Here is an 18163-nt window from a genome sequence, read left to right as displayed (position 1 = left end):
TTGGCCTTGAACTCCTGGGCTCAGGATCAGAAATTCCTCCTGCCGCAGCCTCCCAACTGGCTAGGACTACTGGTACACACCACCATGCCCAGTTTTTCTTTTCTTTCACTTTTAAAAGATATTTATTTATTAATTGTAGGTGGACACAAAACCTTAACTTTATTTTTATGTGGTGCTGAGCATTGAACCCAGGACCTCACGCCTGCTAGGCAAGCACTCTACCTCTGAGCCACAACCCCAGCCCATCTTTTCTTTTACTTTTGAACAACCCCTTTAAATGTAAAACAAACCTCACTTTGGCTTTGTAGACTTTCAGTTCGTGATTTTCTTTATCTGGCTGGGATTTTTTTTTTTTTACAGAGTTAGGTAAGAGTTCCATTTTTCCTGAGGAGAGGTATTCCATTTGTGCAGGTGGGAAGACAGGGATTCATTGACAGGGTCCCCTCTGCTGTTCTTCTACTGGACCAAGCAAATGTTCCTAGATACAGTGAGGACAGGAATTCTTCTAGTGTTGTTATTTACTGAATCAAGCAGGGGTTTATTATACTGGACAAGACCACGGTTTCTAGAGAGCTCCAGCCTATGGGTTCCTATGCAAGTTGAGTATGAGGCTTCTTAGACTGCATTATAATAGCTGCCTACCAGGTTAGCCTAGGTGTTTCTATACAAGTTCAGAGTTTGTGTTCACAGAGACATTAAGATCAGGTGTTCTGGGCTGGGGATATAGCCCAGTTGGTAGAATGCTTGCCTTGCAGGCACAAGACCTGGGTTCTAATCCCCAGCATGCACACACACACACACACACACACACACACACACACACACAAATAAGAGCAACAACAAAAAAACCCCAGAAGATCAGGTGTTCAAGCCAGGCACCGTGGCACACACCTGTAATCCCAGCTGCTCAGGAGGCTGGGGCAGGAGGATCGTGAGTTCAAAGCCAGCCCCAGCAACTTAGTGAAGCTGTAGGCAACTTAGTGAGACCTTGTCTCAAAAAATATAAAAAGGGTGGGGATATGGTTCAGTGGTTAAGCACCCCTGGGGTCACTCCTTGCTACCAATAAGAAAAATCAAGTGTTCAAGTGTGGCATTGTGGCATGGTGGCATATGCCTGTAATTCCAGCTACTCAGAAGGCTGAGGCAAGAGGGTTACAAATTTGAGTCCAGCTTCATTAATTCAGTAAGACTCTGTCTCAAAAATAAAGGACAGTGAGGTAGCTCAGTGGTAGAGTGTTCCTGGATTCAATCCTCCATACTGAAGGAAAAAAAGTCAGGTATTCATTTTCAGATTCAGATTGAGAGAGTATTGTGAGTTAAACTAAATAAAATATGCTAGCTACTATACCAAACAACCCAGAACTTCAGGGACTTAAATACATGTATATTGCTTGCTCATTCAAAATCCCATTGGAATATTTATTACTGATCATTCATGGATCCAGGGAACTTCCATTTTGTGACTCTGCTGTCCTCTAGGTCCTTGCAGTTCTCACTGCTTAGTTGACAGAGAAAGAGAGGAAATGGAGAATTGCATGAGAGAGGTTCTTATGAACTGAGGCTGGAAATGGTGTGTCACTTCTGCCCACACTTTACTGGTCAAAACTCTATCACATCTACACGCAAGGGAGAGCCTTGGGGGGTGTAGCTCAGTGGTGGAGCGATTGCCTAGCAAGTACAAGACCCTGGGTTCCATTCCCAGCACCACAACACAAAACAGGTTCCCCTACAATCTGGGTGATTTTATTCACTGGTTTATTTCTTGAATTTCTCTAAAGAGACAAATGAGTGTGTGTGTGTGTGTGGGGGGGGGTTCCTGTTGATTTTAAGGACAGGCTTCTGTAGTAATTCAAGGCATAGTTCATTGTTGGGAGTCAGAGGGGAGTCCTGTGCAGAGTTACAACTGTGGTTCTTTCAGAGATTCAGGTTAGTGTTTCTTCTGTTAGGTCAGGACAGTGTTTCCTGTGAAGGGTGACAGAAGGACTGCCAGGGCAAGGTCAGGGCAAGGGCTATTACAGAGAATCCTATCAGCGTTTCCTGTTCAGGGTCAGGAGACTATTTCTAGAGAGTTAAGGTGGGAGTTCCTATAACAGATCAGATCAGAAATTCCAATGAAGGATTTCTGTTGAGGTTCTGGAAAGTTTTTCTAAAGAAAGTCAGTTCAGAGGTCCTAGTACAGTTGTAGGGTCAGGCTTTCTGTAAAACCTCAGCACATGAACATCATGCAGTGGGCAGGGGTCCCATGTCAGGGGAAGCCATAGGTGCCTATACAGGACAGATCAGGACTCAAAGTAGAGGGTCAGTACAGGTATTCCTGCCATGTGGATCAGGAAAGGGTTTTCTATAAACATTCTTGACTGAGGTTCATATTTCAAGTTGGAATCCAAGTTTATGCAGACACCACAGGGTAAGATGAAAGATATGGGATTGTTGTACAGGGTAACGACAGGGTTCATTGCCAACAGTGAAGGCAAGGGCTTCCACATGCAGGCATATTTCCTGAAGGAACTGAGAGTAGGAACTTCTGTAGAAAAAGATTCAGGGATGTGGTTCAGAAGTTAGTTTATTGTGAGCAAGGTGTATCTGAAATGCTTGCTGGGCACAGGTGCATTCCTGTAATCCCAGTGGCTGGGAGGCTGAGACAGGAGGATCAAGAGTTCAAAGCCAGCCTCAGCAACAGCGAGGTGCTAAGCAACTCAGTGAGACCCTGTCTCTAAATAAAATATGAAATTGGGCTGGGGATGAGGTTCAGTGTGTAAGTGCCCCTGAGTTCAATCCCTGGTACCAAAAATAAAATGCTTCCTGGAGGGAAGGGCTGCAGCCCAGCTCAAGGACAGGTATCCCTGCCAAAGGTCCATACAGGACTCCTAAGAGAGATTGGTGCTCATATAAAAGGCCAGGACAGGAGGTGTCCCTGCCAGGGTGGTGCAGAGGCTTCCACACAGTGTGCCTTCTGAGATTCCTAACTGGACTTAGGCAGGGGTTCCTCTACTGCAGGAAGATGGGGTTCTCCTCTACAAGGTGGGGACTGGTGTACCTGTCTAGGATCAGGGTCCGTTTTCTGTTGATAATTAGAGGTAGGTTTCCCTTAGAGTTTTTGAGAGAGCTTCCTAAACCAGGCTAGAGTAGTTGTTTCTATAAGGGATGAAGCTAGGGGACCCTGAGCAGAGTGGGACCAGAACCTGTTCAGCACCAGTTCTGAGTGGAGTTGCAGTGTGTGAGAGTTGGGTTTCTGTTGATGGCCTACCGGGCAGCTTTTATAGGGTCAGGGCCATTCTGTAGTTCCTGCAAGGTACATAGACGACTGTGATTCTGCAGTGGGCTACTCAGTGGCAATAGTGTGGCATCTAGCTAATGGTAGAGTTTCCTGGAGGACAACTGCTTCTCCATAATGTGCTTGGGATCTGTGGACCCCTGCATTTCTCATTTCTGGGGCTCTAGGGGAGAAGCTATGGAGAAGTAGCTCAATCACATATTGAGAAACACTTGTAGGGTAGAGGTGGGGGCTGTGGGTCACCCCATCCAAATTCTACTCCTTAAACTTGGTATGGTCAGGGCAAGGTACTCATCAGTTAGTTCTGAACTTCACTTTTTCATTAGTAAAATGAGTATGAATATCCTTTCCTCAAGGTATTTACCTTCAGGTAAATTAACTGAAGGTACCCAAGCCTCCCAGCCTGTTGCCTGACCCATGGTGAGCACTGTAGAAATGGTGCTGCTTGGCATGGGAAGTGGCTAGTTAGGAGAGAGGCTGAGACAGACTCCTGGCTCAGCCTCTTGCCAAGCTTTGTGGTCTTGGGAGAGCCACTTTACCTATATGCCTTAGGATGTTCCCCAACTCAGAGTATGCACCTATGTGTTTTAAGATCAAAGAACAGATGTCACTTTGGGGAGAGCCATTCACCTGGGTGAGTAGGAGTGTTGGAGAGGGAGTTGGCACTATGTGGGGCTCCTCACCTACAGGGTCTAAATACTATCTCCAACAGCTATTTTGTCCTCCTAAACTCCCCCTCATTCTCTTCCATTTTCCACAGGGCTGCAGCCAGTGCTGGACTGAGACAGATAAGAGGTGACTGACAGGGAAACCAAGGACTACTCCAGGCTCTAGTATTGGCCTTCTGACCTTGGTAGCTACCATTCTGGCTCCACCCTTGTCCCCCTTTCCTTTCCGGAAGGCTGGGTGTTTTGTCCTCAGAAGAGGGTCCCTAACTTACACCATGGGAAACTATGCAAATGTATACAGAGCTGCTCACATTGTCAGCCACTCAGAGACACTGTGCTATGGCACATGCCACACAGTATGCACACTCATGCACACCCACACACAAGCTCAGAGACTGGCAGAGAAATACTGCCATTATCAAATCCAAAAAGACATTCAGACATATATATCCTCACAGTCACATGCCGTCCATATGCAGTTCTTGCTCAATATTCCAAAGATCTTTGTTGATAAGATTCTGTGCCCGACATGTATGCTGTCACACTGTCTCAATTATCAAAGTCGCACACAGCCATACTACCACAGCCCCACATACTTCCACATACTGTCATCGCATCCCCCATTGTCACACATGCCATCTCACACCATCTCATCCTACAGTTAGCTGGTCACATCATCTTACCATGATAGATGGAACCACCCACATAGATGCTGTCCAGAAAGTCTCATATACACTGTTACATTTGTACATTATAACTTTCAGTTGTGAAGTATCACATGCCATCTCACCCAGGCTCACATAGTCATACATGACGGCTGGACACTGTCATCAGAGAACCACAGACACCACACTTACCACTGACACTTATTCAGTTACAAACAGACTCACACTTCCAATTTCAGGACTTTGGTGGTTTTATTTTACAAAATATTTGAAAATCCAGGCAGGTGATGACTGGGGCCCAGAGGGTTGGGTTGTATAGAGTGCTGGCTGCAACAGGAGAGAGCCACCACCCCTCCCCGGTGAGGCCATGCTCTGTGCCCTCAAGAGCTGAGTGGAGCCACCACAGTGGTGCTGGTGGTGGGAGGCATGGGGCCTGTGGGGAAGGATCCTGTGGGTGAGCCCAGCAGGGGTCCAGGGAAAGGCATGAGGTGGCTAACAGGCCCTGACAGTACCACGGGGCCCAGGCCTTGGTAGAGATGAGCAGTGCCTGGAGGACCCAGTGTCAAGCCTGAGGCTACGTCTCCACAATTCCCACTACCACTGCTACCAGCCACCACCATGAAGCCACCAGCTGGTCCTTCAGCTGCTCCTGCTCCTCCTAGACTTGACCCCCGTTTCTTTTTCCCTTTTCCAGATGCCTTGCGGTTCCGAGTCTGAATACCATCCTTTCTCATGGTTAGTGGTCGGTTCACCTGCCGAAAGGAAGGTCACGGAGATTTTTCAGCTTCAATTAAGGTGTCTGGGAGAGGGACATCCTCTCTACCTAGCTTTTAATTTATTTTTATTTATTTATTTTTTGGTACTGAGGATTGAACCCAGGGGCACTTAACCACTGAGTCAGATCTCCAGCCCTTTTTATTTTTGAGACACGGTCTTGATAAATTGCTTAGGACCTCACTAAATTGCTGAAGCAGATCTTGAACTTGTGATCCTCCTGCCTTCACCTCCTGTGTGGCTGGAATTATAGGCATGTGCCACGGTGCCCGGCTTTACCCAGCTTCTTTAAGAACAGGCAATTGTAGCCAGGTATAGTGGTGCATACCTGTAATCCCAGTGGCTCTGGAGGCTGAGGCAGGAGAGTCAGGAGTCCAAAGCCAGCCTCAGCAAATTAGCAAGGTACTCAGTGATTTATTGCGACCCTGTCTCAAAATTAAAAAGTGCTGGGGATGTGGCTTAGTGGTAAAGTGCCCCTGGGTTCAATCCCCAGTACCAAAAGAAAAAAAAAAAGGAAATTGGTTCAAGGACTAGGGAAGTGTGGCCCTGGGCTGGCAGATATATCATCCTAAGGAATCCTGAGGTTGTTAGACTTTTGAGCTTGGCAAAGCCTCCAGAACTACCCAAGGCCTAGAATAGGGGTAGGGAAGTTAGCTTAAGACCAGAAGAAAGAGACTGGAGATCAAGGAGGGAGTGAAAGGGAAGAAGAGTGAAGGAGGGAATGGAGAAGGCTAAAAGAAGGTATAAAAGTGGAGAGAAGAGGGAAGAAAGAAATAAAGGGCAAGGAAGGAAAAGGGAAGGCGGAGAAAGAAGGAAGAGAGATTAGATAGTGTTCTGAGGAGTAAAGAGGGCTCAGTGCAGAACAAGACTACTTGAGGCTGGGAAGCATGGTGTGAAGATGGGAGAACAAGAAAGGCTCTGGGGGGCATGGCATCACCTGGTGTAGCTTGTAGTAAAGGCCACAGGCATTGCACACAGGGTCTCCACTGGCATTTCTCCGCCACAGTGTCGTGGTTGTTGTCTGGCAGTTGGTGCACTGAGTACCTGCCCGTTTACTGACAATCTGGAAGACAAAAGAATGTGAGATCAATGCCCTGGGAGGTAGAAGAGGGAATCAGAGAATCAGGTATGGTGGTGCACACCTATAATCCCAGCTACTCAGGAGGCTGAGGCAGAAAAATTGAAAATTCAAGGCTAGCCTGGGCAACTTAGCGAGACCCCATCTCAAAACACAATAAAAGAAGAGCTAGGGCTATAACTCAGTGGTAGTTTAATCCTTAGTACAAACTGAGAGAGAGAAGAGAGGGCGGTGAAGAAGGGGGATATTAGCAGGTAATGGTGGTACATGCTTAATTAATCCCAGTGACTCAGGAGGCAGAAGCAGGAGAATTGCAAGTTCAAGACCAACCTCAAGAACTTGGCAAGATTCTGTCTCAGAGTAAGTAAAAAGGGCTAGGATGCAGCTCAGTGGCTTCAATCCCTAGTACTGAAAAAAAGGTATCAGGGTCTCATAGGCCTTGTCAGGAGGATTAAAGAGGTAGAGGTCAGATTGAGGCAGGAGTTCCTGTTCAGGGTAGAACTTTTTAGTTTTGTATTCTGTAATGGACTATATTAATGTTTCTTAACTTTGACTGCATATCAGAATCACGTGGGCAGTTAAAAAAATTCTATGGCAGGGGATGGGTGTAGCTCAGTGGTAGAGCACTTGCCTATTCTTTGTTCCATCTCAACATTAACGCACACACCTAAGTAGCACCCTAGTTCAATGAAATCATGGAGACCCAGGACAGGGTTTCTGCTTGAAGCCCCTATGGGCAGGTTGAGGATGGGAGGCCCTGTACAGAGCTGAGTCCCTGTATAGGAAAGGGACAGAAGTTTCCAAATGGGGAAAGGATAGAGGGATTCCTATATAGGAAAAAAGCAAAGGTTTTATGTGGTGTTAGCACAGTGGTTCCTATGTAGGGTGGCAGGCAGTAGTTTCCTGTACATCTGAAGACATGGATTCCCACATGATGAGAGGATGTGGGTTCTTGTCCCAGGTGGGAACAAGCTCTTGCACAGGTAAGAGCAACAGCTCCTGTACAGGTGAGGCAGGCCTACATTCTTACCAGGCGCTTCTTGGGCCGAATGAGGGGCCTGTTTTGCCCATTCATCTTGTGATAGAGGCCACAAGCATTGCAAAGGTAGTGACCGGTCCTGTCCCTACGCCACAGTGGAGTGGCTGTTGCTCCACAGTTCACACACTCTCTGGCCTCTGGGGAGAGCAAAAAGAGGGAAAGAGAGAGGCTCAGTTTAAGTTTGTCTTGGGCTACCCTCCCATCCACTTCAACCTCCCAGTCCCTTTTTGAGACCCTCACCACAAGGAGGTAGAGGAAGGCTTCCACGAAGCTTGGGGGAAGAATAAGCTGCTGAATTGAGGGGGCTCCCAGTGGGAGAAAAGAAGGGACCAGAAAAGTCAGGACCCCCATAAGCACTACTGGAGACAGGGATAGATGAAGGCAATGCAGGCCCCAGGGTCAAGAGGTCAGGACTCAGCCTCTCTGTTTTCAAGGTCTCCAGGAAGCTGGTGTTGCTCTTCCCATCTGGATCTTCCGGTGCTTGAGGAGGGGAGTCCTCACGACTGGGGCACACAGTTGAGGTAGGGTAGAGCCCCGGCTTGCCATAGGCCCAGCCAGCATAGGGTGAAGCCCCTGGGATCCCTTCCATACAGTTGAGCAGTGGGTACACCTGAAAGACTGTTATAGGGTGGGGAAGGAAAGGGAGGAGGTAAGAAGGAGAGAGATCGAAGGTCATCCGACCTTTCAAGGTGTAATGTTGTCCAACAGTTCCAACATGATAGCCAGGATTCCAACCTTTCCATAGGTGACCAAAATAATTGCCAGCCATTGGGTGATTCTTGGATTGAGACCCACTGGTCACCACAGCAACATCAGTAACATCCAACCATTACCAAATGCGTTTTGGAGACTGATGTTGGGATTTGGAGTCTCCTGGATCACTTGAGAGGTAGGGCAGCCATCACATTCTTCCAACCTACTTCTCCAAATGGCTGCCCTGATGTGGCAAGTTGAAGAGCATTGGAATTCCCAGGACTAACTAGGGAGAAGTTTTAGCACATTCACAGAAAGCTCCAGTCATTATTAAGATGACTTCTCAGTGGGATTCTGACCTAACTAAGGATCTCCATGGCAACCCCAACAGCATCTATCCAATGACAAGACAGACACCCAATGGAGTTACCTGGGGAGTGTCTGTAGGCCTCAGTGTCCCTGTAGTAGGCCAGTGTAGTAGCTGCAGCAGTGGCTGTGCTTGGGGCAGTGGAGGAAGCTGCTGCATCCAAGCCCTCAGGCCCAGAGGGGAAGAAGACCCCTGACTCTGGTGTAGAGGGCACTAAGGCAGGATCCACAAACTGAGGCATGGGTTCTGAGGTCCCCAGGGCCCCCAGGCCAGGGTATTCCATGGGGCCTCTGGAGTTTGACCTGCGAGGACAGAAAGGGTCCTTAGGCAGAATTTTTCTCCCCTCTCCCCTTTCCACCTGCTCCTCTTCTCTTCTTTTCTTCTCCTCAACATCCATATACTTCCTTTCTACCTCCCAATTCCTTTCATTCTCTTCTTCCTCCTCTTTTCCCACACTTTCATCTCTCTTGCCTTCCAATCCATCCTCACTTCTCATCCTCCCCTCCTTTCATCTTATTTCCCATTCTCTTCTTGCTCCATTTTTTGAAGTGTGAAAAATTAATATATTATTTATAATCTGCATGTCTTTGGTTACTTATAATGTATAATTATTCTTCAGGGCATAGATAAATGTCAAAAACAGTGTACTGTGAAGAACAGAGTTGAAGATATATGTTTAGATATAATGCCATTTCTATATAAGTGTAAACACAGGCAAACAACACATCATGCTTGTGTCTACACACATGTATGCTAATAATTTATGCATACTGAAGAACAGTTTCCATTTCTTTCCTCTCCTCCTCCTGTTCTCTCCTGCTCTCTTGTTTTCCTTCTCCTCTCCCTCTGCTTACCCTCCTCTTCTCTCCTTCCTTTCTCCCCCTCCATCTCTTCTTTCCCCAGTTCTCCACTCTTTTTCCTTCTCTTCTTCTCCCCCTCTTCCTTCTCTTTCTACTCCTTCCTAATCTCATCTTCTTTTCCTATTTGCCTTCTTCATTTTCTCTCCCTTGTATTTTCTTCTCTTTGTTCCTCAACAACTCTTCTCTCCTTTTTCATGCTCTCTCTCTCTCTCTTCCCCTTTCTATATCTCCTGTGCTCCTTTTTCCTCCCCTTCTCCCCTCCCTGCCTCTATCCTCTTTCCTCTCCTTCCCTTTTATTAATCCTTCTTTTCCTCTTCTTCCTTCAATCTTCTCTCCCTCCTCTTTCCTTAGCTCCTCCTCCACTTCTTTTTCTTATTCACTCTGCTCCCCACCCTTCCTCCTCTCCTATTTTACAAAAGTTAGGGTGAGATAGGGAGCATAGCCAGGGGTCCCTTGAAGCCCTTGGTCACTTCCCCCAGGACCTTGGGGTTCATCCTCCTGTGTGCCCCAACTTCGTTCCTATCTGTTGCATCTTACCCTCTGACTTTCTCAGAAACACCATGGTTTCCGGCTTCACTCCCCCTCCCCCACCTCTGTTGGGTCTGCAGGCAGAGGGCCCCCTTAGTTCCTCCCTGCTCCATGGTGGGGGGGTCAGTACCCCGCACTGCTTATCTCTGCCATCCCCGCCCAACTTTTGAAATCACCCCAAGGCCACTGGCTTCCTCTGAGGAGGGTGACAGGTGGGAGGTGCTGCCTCTCCCATACTCTCTCCTTCAAGTCCCACTGTTCCCAGGCCTCATTTTCCCCATCTGCTATATTGGAGGTGGTGACAAGAGAAGACCCTGGAGATGGACCTTTGAGTCCATCTTATGTTTCTGTCTCTCTGTCTCTCTGCCTCTCTGAGTCTCTTTTTCCCTGACTCAATTCTCTTCAAGTCTGCTTCCCCTCAACTTTCTATGCCTCTATGATCCATCTTGCCCTCTCTGTGTGCTTCTATGAGTGTCTGACGTTTCCCTTCCCTTTTACTGTCCCTCCATGTCTCTCAATGTCTCTTTACATCTCTTTGCCTCTTTCTCTCTCTCTCTCAGCTCTCCCTCAGGGTATCTGTGACTCTTGCTGTCTCCCTCTTTACTCATATCTCTGAATGTCTCTGCATCTCTTCAACTATGTTTCTAGTTCTGTGTCCCCCACTGTCTCTTCCCCCTATTTCTCTCTGAGCCCTCTAACCTTATTTCCATGCCTCTTTTTCTATTCCCATAACCCTAAGCAGATTTTGCCACATGCAGCCCAGGACAAGGATTTAGGAAACATGTCCCTGGCCCTGCCTGGTCAGTTCCCTATCTGTAGGCTGGAGTGATAGAGATGGAATGGAAAGCTACCTTCAAACTGTCCCCCTACTCCTAAAGGTCTAAATGAAACATTGTGTAGATAGGCTAAGCATCAAAACAGAGCCCATGGATGTGTCCACCACCACCACCTCCTCTGCCCCAAGGTTCCCATCGTCTCTCCCTGGATAAAGTGCTTCCCCATCTCACCCTCCATCTCTTTCCTCTCTGTCTCTAATTCTTTGTCTCTTTCTTTCCACAATTCTGTTTTTGGGTCCCTTTCTCCGCTCTCTGTGTTTCTGCTGCTGGTACTCTCTCTTTCTTCAGCTTTCGTTCTGTCTCTGTCTTACTATTTCTTTGAGTCTGTCACTTTTTCTGTTTCTCCTTTATCTTGCTTCATGTCTCTCTTGTACTCTTGAGCTTTTTCTCTAGCTTGGTGTCTCTTTCTTCCCAACTCCTTTTGTTTCTCCTTCCCTTCTCTCTCTCCCTCTGTGTCACTGTGTGTCTCTCTCTGTCACCACCCTTCCCTCATCCCCTCATCTTCACCACCATAATCTTCCTCCAGGCCCATTGTGCCTCCTGCACCTTGCACCTTGGTGGGTCCAGGGCTGCCCACCCCTCCCCTAGCAAGGGCTGGCCCCCCCACCCCAGTTATCACTCTCCGGACAGAGATAAAGTTTATCTCGAGGCTGGGGGATATGAAAGCTCCTTATCAGCAGCCCCACTAGAGTAAGTGTTGCCCCAACGGCCACGGCGACAGGCAGCAGCCAGGCACCCTCAACTCTCCCTCGGCCCCAGCCCCTCTCCCCAGGTAACATCCCTATCCAGCCCTCAAGGGAGGGTCTCACAGGACTGACAGGAGCAGAGATAGAGTCCAAAGTGGGGGGGGGCAGATATAGCAGTTGGGGATCGGAGGTGGCGTATGAGGGGTATCCATGGGATTCAGGAGTCAGAGAAATCTGAAGTGCAACTATGGCATTTTGGGGAAGCAAATATTGGGTATGAGGAGAGACAAGCTTGGGAATTCAGAGACATTTGGGGTTCAAAAATATGCTGGGAAAACAGATGAAGTTGGGAAAAAGTTTGAGATGTAGTTTGGGGAGCAGATGGATTTTGAGGATCATAGAAAAATTTGAGGAGTCCAAGGATTTTTTTTGGAACAGAGAGTTTAGGAATCAGAAATCAACCTGGATGGATAGATTAGAGATAGATCATGGGAAGATTTTGAAAAGCAAAGACAGAATTGGGGTAGAGAAAGTTTGGGGCCAGAGACATTCAGGGAGTAAAAACATGTTTTAGGACTGGTGTAGGGTTTAGGGAAGGCAGATGTGAAGATTCATACAGCAGAACAGATTTTGGGGGGCTAGATTTAATATATGGAGTAACTAAGACATTTTGGTGAGCAGGTAAGGGTTTGGGAGATAGAAATGATTTGGAGAGATCAGGGACAAGTCACAGGGAACAAACTCGGGGTTTGAGAATCAGAGATGGGGATAAGAGGATAAAGCTAGGGTTTGGTGGTTAGAGACAGGTTTGGGAAGCTGAGAGAATTTGGGGCAGAGACAAGGTTGTTATGGAGCAGATAAGGGCATAGAAGCAGAAATAGCTTTGGGGGAGCAGAGGTGAAGTTTGTGGGGAGCATTCAGGGAGACAGACAAGTTTGGGTGATTGGAAGTCAGATTTGGGTCAGAGATAGGATTTGGGGGGATGAAGGCATGTCTTGGGAGGACAGAGTTGATGTTTAGGGGAGACAGATATGGGGTTATGAACAGCAAAGGTAAGGGCTCAGGGAGACAGATATCTTGGAAAGAGTGAATGGAAGTTTGTGTAGAGAGAGGTAGGGTTTGGGGGTAGATCTGGTATAGAGACAGGGTTGGAAAGACAGAAATGGGTCTTAATTGCTGTGAAGGGACTCAGGGGTGGCTGATACTCTAGAGACAAGCAGTGGGTAAGGAAGCCTAGAGTAGGCTAGGAGAGCAGCTGTGGGGTTAGGACAGCAGGTTGGGGGTTTGCCCTGCTGGGGGCTCTTTTGGGGGTGAGACTGACCTGGGCGGGTTGGTGCAGAAGGTTCAGCCACCTTGGGGATGTGGTGAGCTCAGTGTGATCCCAAGGGGTGTCCTGGCTGGCCTTGGCCTTTGAGGCTCCCTCCCGCCCTCCCTCTGTCTCTTCTCCCTCCTCCCTCCTCCCCAGGGAGTGGCTGGTGCCCCAGTGGGTGGGGCAGTTCAGGGGAGGGGGCGTGCCCCCTGCTCATGGGGCATGTCTTGGGCACTGGGGGCCCTCATCCACCATACCTGCCCACCCTATGCTATTCTTGGACCCTGTTCAACTTGGGCTACTATGGACTTCAGTGTCCAGTCAAGTGACATGGGCTAAAGCCAAGATAAATAAAAACAGAGGATATATTTTCATGACTCCACTGGGCTTTGCAGTGAGGAAAGCCCCCACTGTGTGCTGGGCCAGACCTGGGCTGGACCTTTATGTATGTGAGCCTTCCTGGCTGCGGGAAGAGGAGGGTTGTGACTGTACCCATTTTGCAGGTGAGAAGAATAAGGCTCAGACAACTTTGGTAGGATTGGAACCAAAGTCTATGGAATAACTTGATGACCCAGGCTGCCGGACTAGAACGGGGCTGGCGGCTGGCGGGAGGCAAGGGCACACTCACTTAGCGACTGGGGCTTACGCCAGTTCTGGCCTGCCCTGGGGCAGTAGATAAGTCTTATCAGATGGAGGCGACTGTGGCTGTTGGCGCAGCAGTAACAGGCTGTCTTGGGGTTGGGGGGCAGGGTGGGGGGACTCCCAGAGACAGTGGCCTTAACTTCTTGCCCGCCATACTGCCTTGAAGGCGGGAAACTGAGGTGACATCCAAGATTGGTTCCCTGGGAGACTCCAGGAGTGGGATAGGGTGGGTAAAGGAAGGGAGAGAGACAGACAGGAACAGAGATAAACAGAAAGAAATGGAAACCAGGAGACAGAGTGACAGAGATATATAGAAAGAGGAAGAGACGGAGAGGTGGAAGAAGGCAGAGAGAGGGCATAGAAAGAAAGGGAGACGAAGAGAGAGACATCCAGAGAGAGCCAGAGATGGTTAAATACAGATACACAGAGAAAGGCAAAGAGAGAATGGAAGGCAGAGGTGGACAGAAAGTAGACACAAAACCCTGAAAATGATAGAGACCAAGGATAAGGATAGAGAGACCAAGAAGGGAGATAAAGACCGTGTAGAGAGGGGCATAGAGACAGAGAGAGTCAGAGACAGAGTCTGAGACCCAGATGGCAATCCGGGTAAGCCCTGCTGGGGTGTGTGGAACAGGGGGATGTGAAATGATGTGGATTTATGTGGCTCTGCCCTTAACCTGCTCCGAGGGACCCCTAGAAGGTCACTTGGCCCTTGTAACCCATTCCCCACCCTCCTCCCCAGCCCCATATCCCTCAAACATTAACAATGACAACCACAGTGACTCACACGGACAGGTCTGTGTATTAAGTAATCCATATTAAATCATCTGACACACATAGAAACAGTAAGTGTTCAACTTGGGTCCCAATAGGGCAAGGAATAGGACTCCTTTATCATGGCTCTGGAACTCTGTAGGATAGGGAGCTCTCCTAGACACCCATTCTATAGATAGGGAGACTGAGGTCCACAGAGAGCAAAGTGCAAGGAGTCAGTGGGTCCACTTCCCTCCCAGTCCATTGCTGGCGCACCAACCCACCCCAGAGACAGTCGACCATACCTATCTTACCTCTCTGAGTCTGTGTCCTCACATGCAAAGTTGGAGGTTTCAGGAGACAAGAAGGCCATCGTTTGTCATTTGTTGATCTGCTGCGTGATGCCTCTGTGCAAGCCCTTACTGTAGATGGTAAGGAGGAAAACAAGGACAAAGAACTCCTATGATGGTGTGTCAGAATGTGGACGCTGGAGCCAGCCCACCCTCCTTCTTTCTTTTGTTTTGGTACTGGGGAACCCAGGGGTGCTTAGCCACTGAGCCACATCCCCAGCCCTTTTTTTAAAAAATTTTATTTAGAGACAAGGTCTTGCTGAGTTGCTTAGGGCCTCACTAAATTGCTGAGGCTGGCTTTGAACTCGCGATCCTCCTGCCTTAGCCTCCCTAGTTGCTGGGATTACAGGTGTGTGCCACGGTGCCATGCTGAATATGAAATCTTAATGTAAAAAAATAAAGTTTACTTTAAATGATTTTAAAAAATATTTTTATTTACTTATTGAGAACCTACTGTATGCAAGGAATAGTACTGGATCCTTTCTAACCATTTCTAACTTACACTGCTACTAATTCTAGTTCTAATGTTAATATTGTGCTGACACCAATAGTAACACTGTTAGTAATAGTATTCCAATAGTAATATTAATTCTAATATTGATACTAATACTAATAATGTCAATAGTAACAGTACTAACCTAATGTTAATTCTTATCTAATGCTAATATTGTTATTAATACTAATTCTAAAACTGGTTATAATTCATTTTAAGAATAATAACAATGATAGCACTAATTCTGATACTAATGTTTTACTAGCAAGCAGTAAGACAATAACAAGAGCTGCTTTAATCGCTGAGAAAATACAGGCACTGTGCTAAGCACTTCCCAGGCATAATTTTATCCCAATCTCACCAGGTCCTCCTGGAGTAAATGTGTATAATCGTACCTTTCTTCCAAACTGGGAGTAGATGCACAGAAATGAGGCTGTTTGTTTACGGCCGGAGGTTCTTGTCTCAGTTCTCATACCGATTTGCTTCCTGATTCCTGGGCAAACCTCTCCCTCTAAGCCTCAGTTGCTTCACCTGGAAAGTGGATATCATTGCAGACCCCCCCAACCCCTACATTAAATGTAACCACTCAGAACACAGGCCTGCCTGCCCTGTGCTCTGCAAATTTTAATTCTCATCATTGTTATTGTTAGATACAAAAGTTGCAAGTTTGGGGGCAAGGTAGGGTCATCTGTCCTATGGGGAAGGGCAGACTGGAGGCATGCCTAAGACAAGGGTTTGATGCTGGACTCACACCACATTTTTTTTTTTCATTCTTGGATGGGACGAAGGGCTCAGGAAAGGAAGTAAAGGGTGGGGAGTGGGGTGCCTCTGAGACCAGGCCTCACCCCATTCCCTCCCCCATCCCTGTGGAGGGGGTGCAGGCCCAGAAGTCTGAGGGCAACAGTTCAACCAGCAGGGAGGCAGCTGGGAGCGGGCAGATAAGGGAATCAGCAAGGGCCAGGCCAGACTTTGGGGAGCCAAGGGTGGGGGCAGGGGTGGGGTGTCCGGGTCATCACGTGCTCTCTGTCAGACTTCCATTTCAGACTGGCTCTAGTGTTCTCTCTTCCTAGAAGACTTCACTGACTGGTTCCCTCCCTCCTGGAATCTTTGGGATTCTAGAGCACCTGCGTGGTCTAAGTCCATGGCATTTTAAAATTTATATCCCTTAGAACTGGAGTCCACCAAGGTGATGGGGGGGTGGGGGGCTGACCCTTCATAGTGTCATGGACATGAGAAAGACATCAACCAAAGTCTGGCTAACGAGTCATAGTTTGACCTCAGAACCAAATTGTTGATCACTTTTTTAAGCATTATTTTTAATTGAGACATAATATACATATTTGTGGGATACAGCATGATAATTTGATACATGTACACAATGTGGAATGATCCCATCAGAATAATTGGCATTTCCATCTTCTTAAACATGTATAATTTTTTGGAAGCTAATATATTTGATCTCAATACCAGCTACTAGGGAGGCTGAGACAGGAGGATTCTAAGTTCAGTGACAACCTGGACAACCTAGTGAGATCACAACCCAAAATAAATGAAAGTTAAAAGATCTGGGCATGTAGCTCAGTGATAGAGGGTCCCTGGGTTCGATCCCCAGAACTATGTGCTCTTATGCACACACAAGAGATGATCTCATAAATTAACAGTGGTTGCTAGTGGTTGAGAAAGCTAGGGAGATACACTTCAGATAATGGTTACCGAAACCCAGTTAGGATGAATAAACTCTAGTGTTCTATAGCACAATAGGGTAACTACAATAATTGACTATATTATATATATATATATATATATATATATATATATACACACACACACAATAATATACAATATGTACAACAATACAATATATATAATAATTGACTATATATTTTTAAAAATGTTTCTTAGTTTATTTAAAACATTTTTTTAGTTGTAGATGGACACAATGCCTTTATTTTCTTTATTTATTTTTATGTAGTCCTGAGGATCGAACCCAGTGCCTCACACATGCCAGGCAAGCGCTCTACCATTGAGCCCCAGCGTCAGCCCTGAATACACACACACACACACACACACACACACACACACACACACACACAGAGGGAGAGAGACTATATATAGTCTATATAATAATTGACTGTGATAACACACACATAAAAGAAGCTGGTTACAAATAGTAGGCAGAGAATGACTTTAATTTGGACAAAAAATTAAAATATATAAACATGCATACAGAAAACTAAAAGGGTTGGGAATGTAGCTCAGTGAAAGAGCAAGCACTCACAAAGTATGTTCGAGGCCCTGGGTTCCATCCCCAGCACTACAACACAATAGAACAAAAATCCCTTTAATGTTATATAACAAAATATCAACATATTACTTCTGTTCAGTAATTAGATGTGCTTCCTTTGCTTTTGTGTATTTTTGAAATACAAGTATTCCTAAAACAAACAAACAAAAGGTTCTGAAGAGAGAAGCAGTTATTAAAAGCCAGGAGTTAGGAATCCAAGAAGGCAAGCCAGGTGCCCTGTAGTTAAAGTCTGAAACACAAAAGAGGTCCAGTCAGGGTGACTGGACATTGTTCTTTTCCTATGGGAATGGTATGTACTGGACTGTTTCCTCCATATTTGATTTTCTCTGTATAATTGCATTTCATGGAACTCTATGATAGCAACTTTGGTTTTGAACTGCTTCAAAATCTGCTTTGTAGTTGAATATCACACAAAACACACTAGAAATCAAATACTCCTATAAGAAAAAACTCATCTGCTCAAGTCAGTGACTGCTGTTTTTTCTGACCTCTGTTCATTTTCAATTTGCATTGCAAATTCAATATTTTTTGTTTCATGGATTTGCAAGAGGTAATTTTTAAAATTGTGGATCAGATCCAGGACCTCACACAAACTAGGCAAACACTCTACCACTAAACTACACCCTAGGCCTTTTAAATCTTTTTTTTTTTTTTAGACAATGTCTAAGCTTCCCAGGCTGACCTCCAGGATCTTGTGATCCTCTTGCCTCAACCTCCTAAACAGCTGGAATTATAGGCATGCACAAAAAAACTGACATTAATATATGTGATCATTGTCTCATGATTGGGTTTTAAGTCTGTGGATAGTTAGCCTTTACTTCTTTTTAAAAATTTTTAATTTTG

The 18163-nt window shown here is 46.6% G+C and overlaps 1 protein-coding gene across 1 annotated transcript; it reads right to left on the bottom strand.

Annotated features, from left to right (window-relative positions):
• Positions 1-4987: 4987 nt before the first annotated feature.
• Positions 4988-8841, bottom strand: Gata1 (GATA binding protein 1). Its single transcript, XM_026406768.2, has 5 exons — positions 8622-8841; positions 7739-8116; positions 7490-7635; positions 6319-6444; positions 4988-5359 (listed from the first exon to the last, which is right to left on the bottom strand). Exons 1-5 carry the CDS (start codon positions 8839-8841, stop codon positions 4988-4990), a joined length of 1242 nt encoding a protein of 413 aa, XP_026262553.1.
• Positions 8842-18163: the final 9322 nt, after the last annotated feature.

The sequence above is a fragment of the Urocitellus parryii genome, chromosome X (assembly GCF_045843805.1).
Source record: "Urocitellus parryii isolate mUroPar1 chromosome X, mUroPar1.hap1, whole genome shotgun sequence".
Lineage (NCBI taxonomy): Eukaryota > Metazoa > Chordata > Mammalia > Rodentia > Sciuridae > Urocitellus > Urocitellus parryii.
Note: the sequence above shows the minus strand (reverse complement) of the source record. Positions and strands in the feature narration are given on the sequence as shown.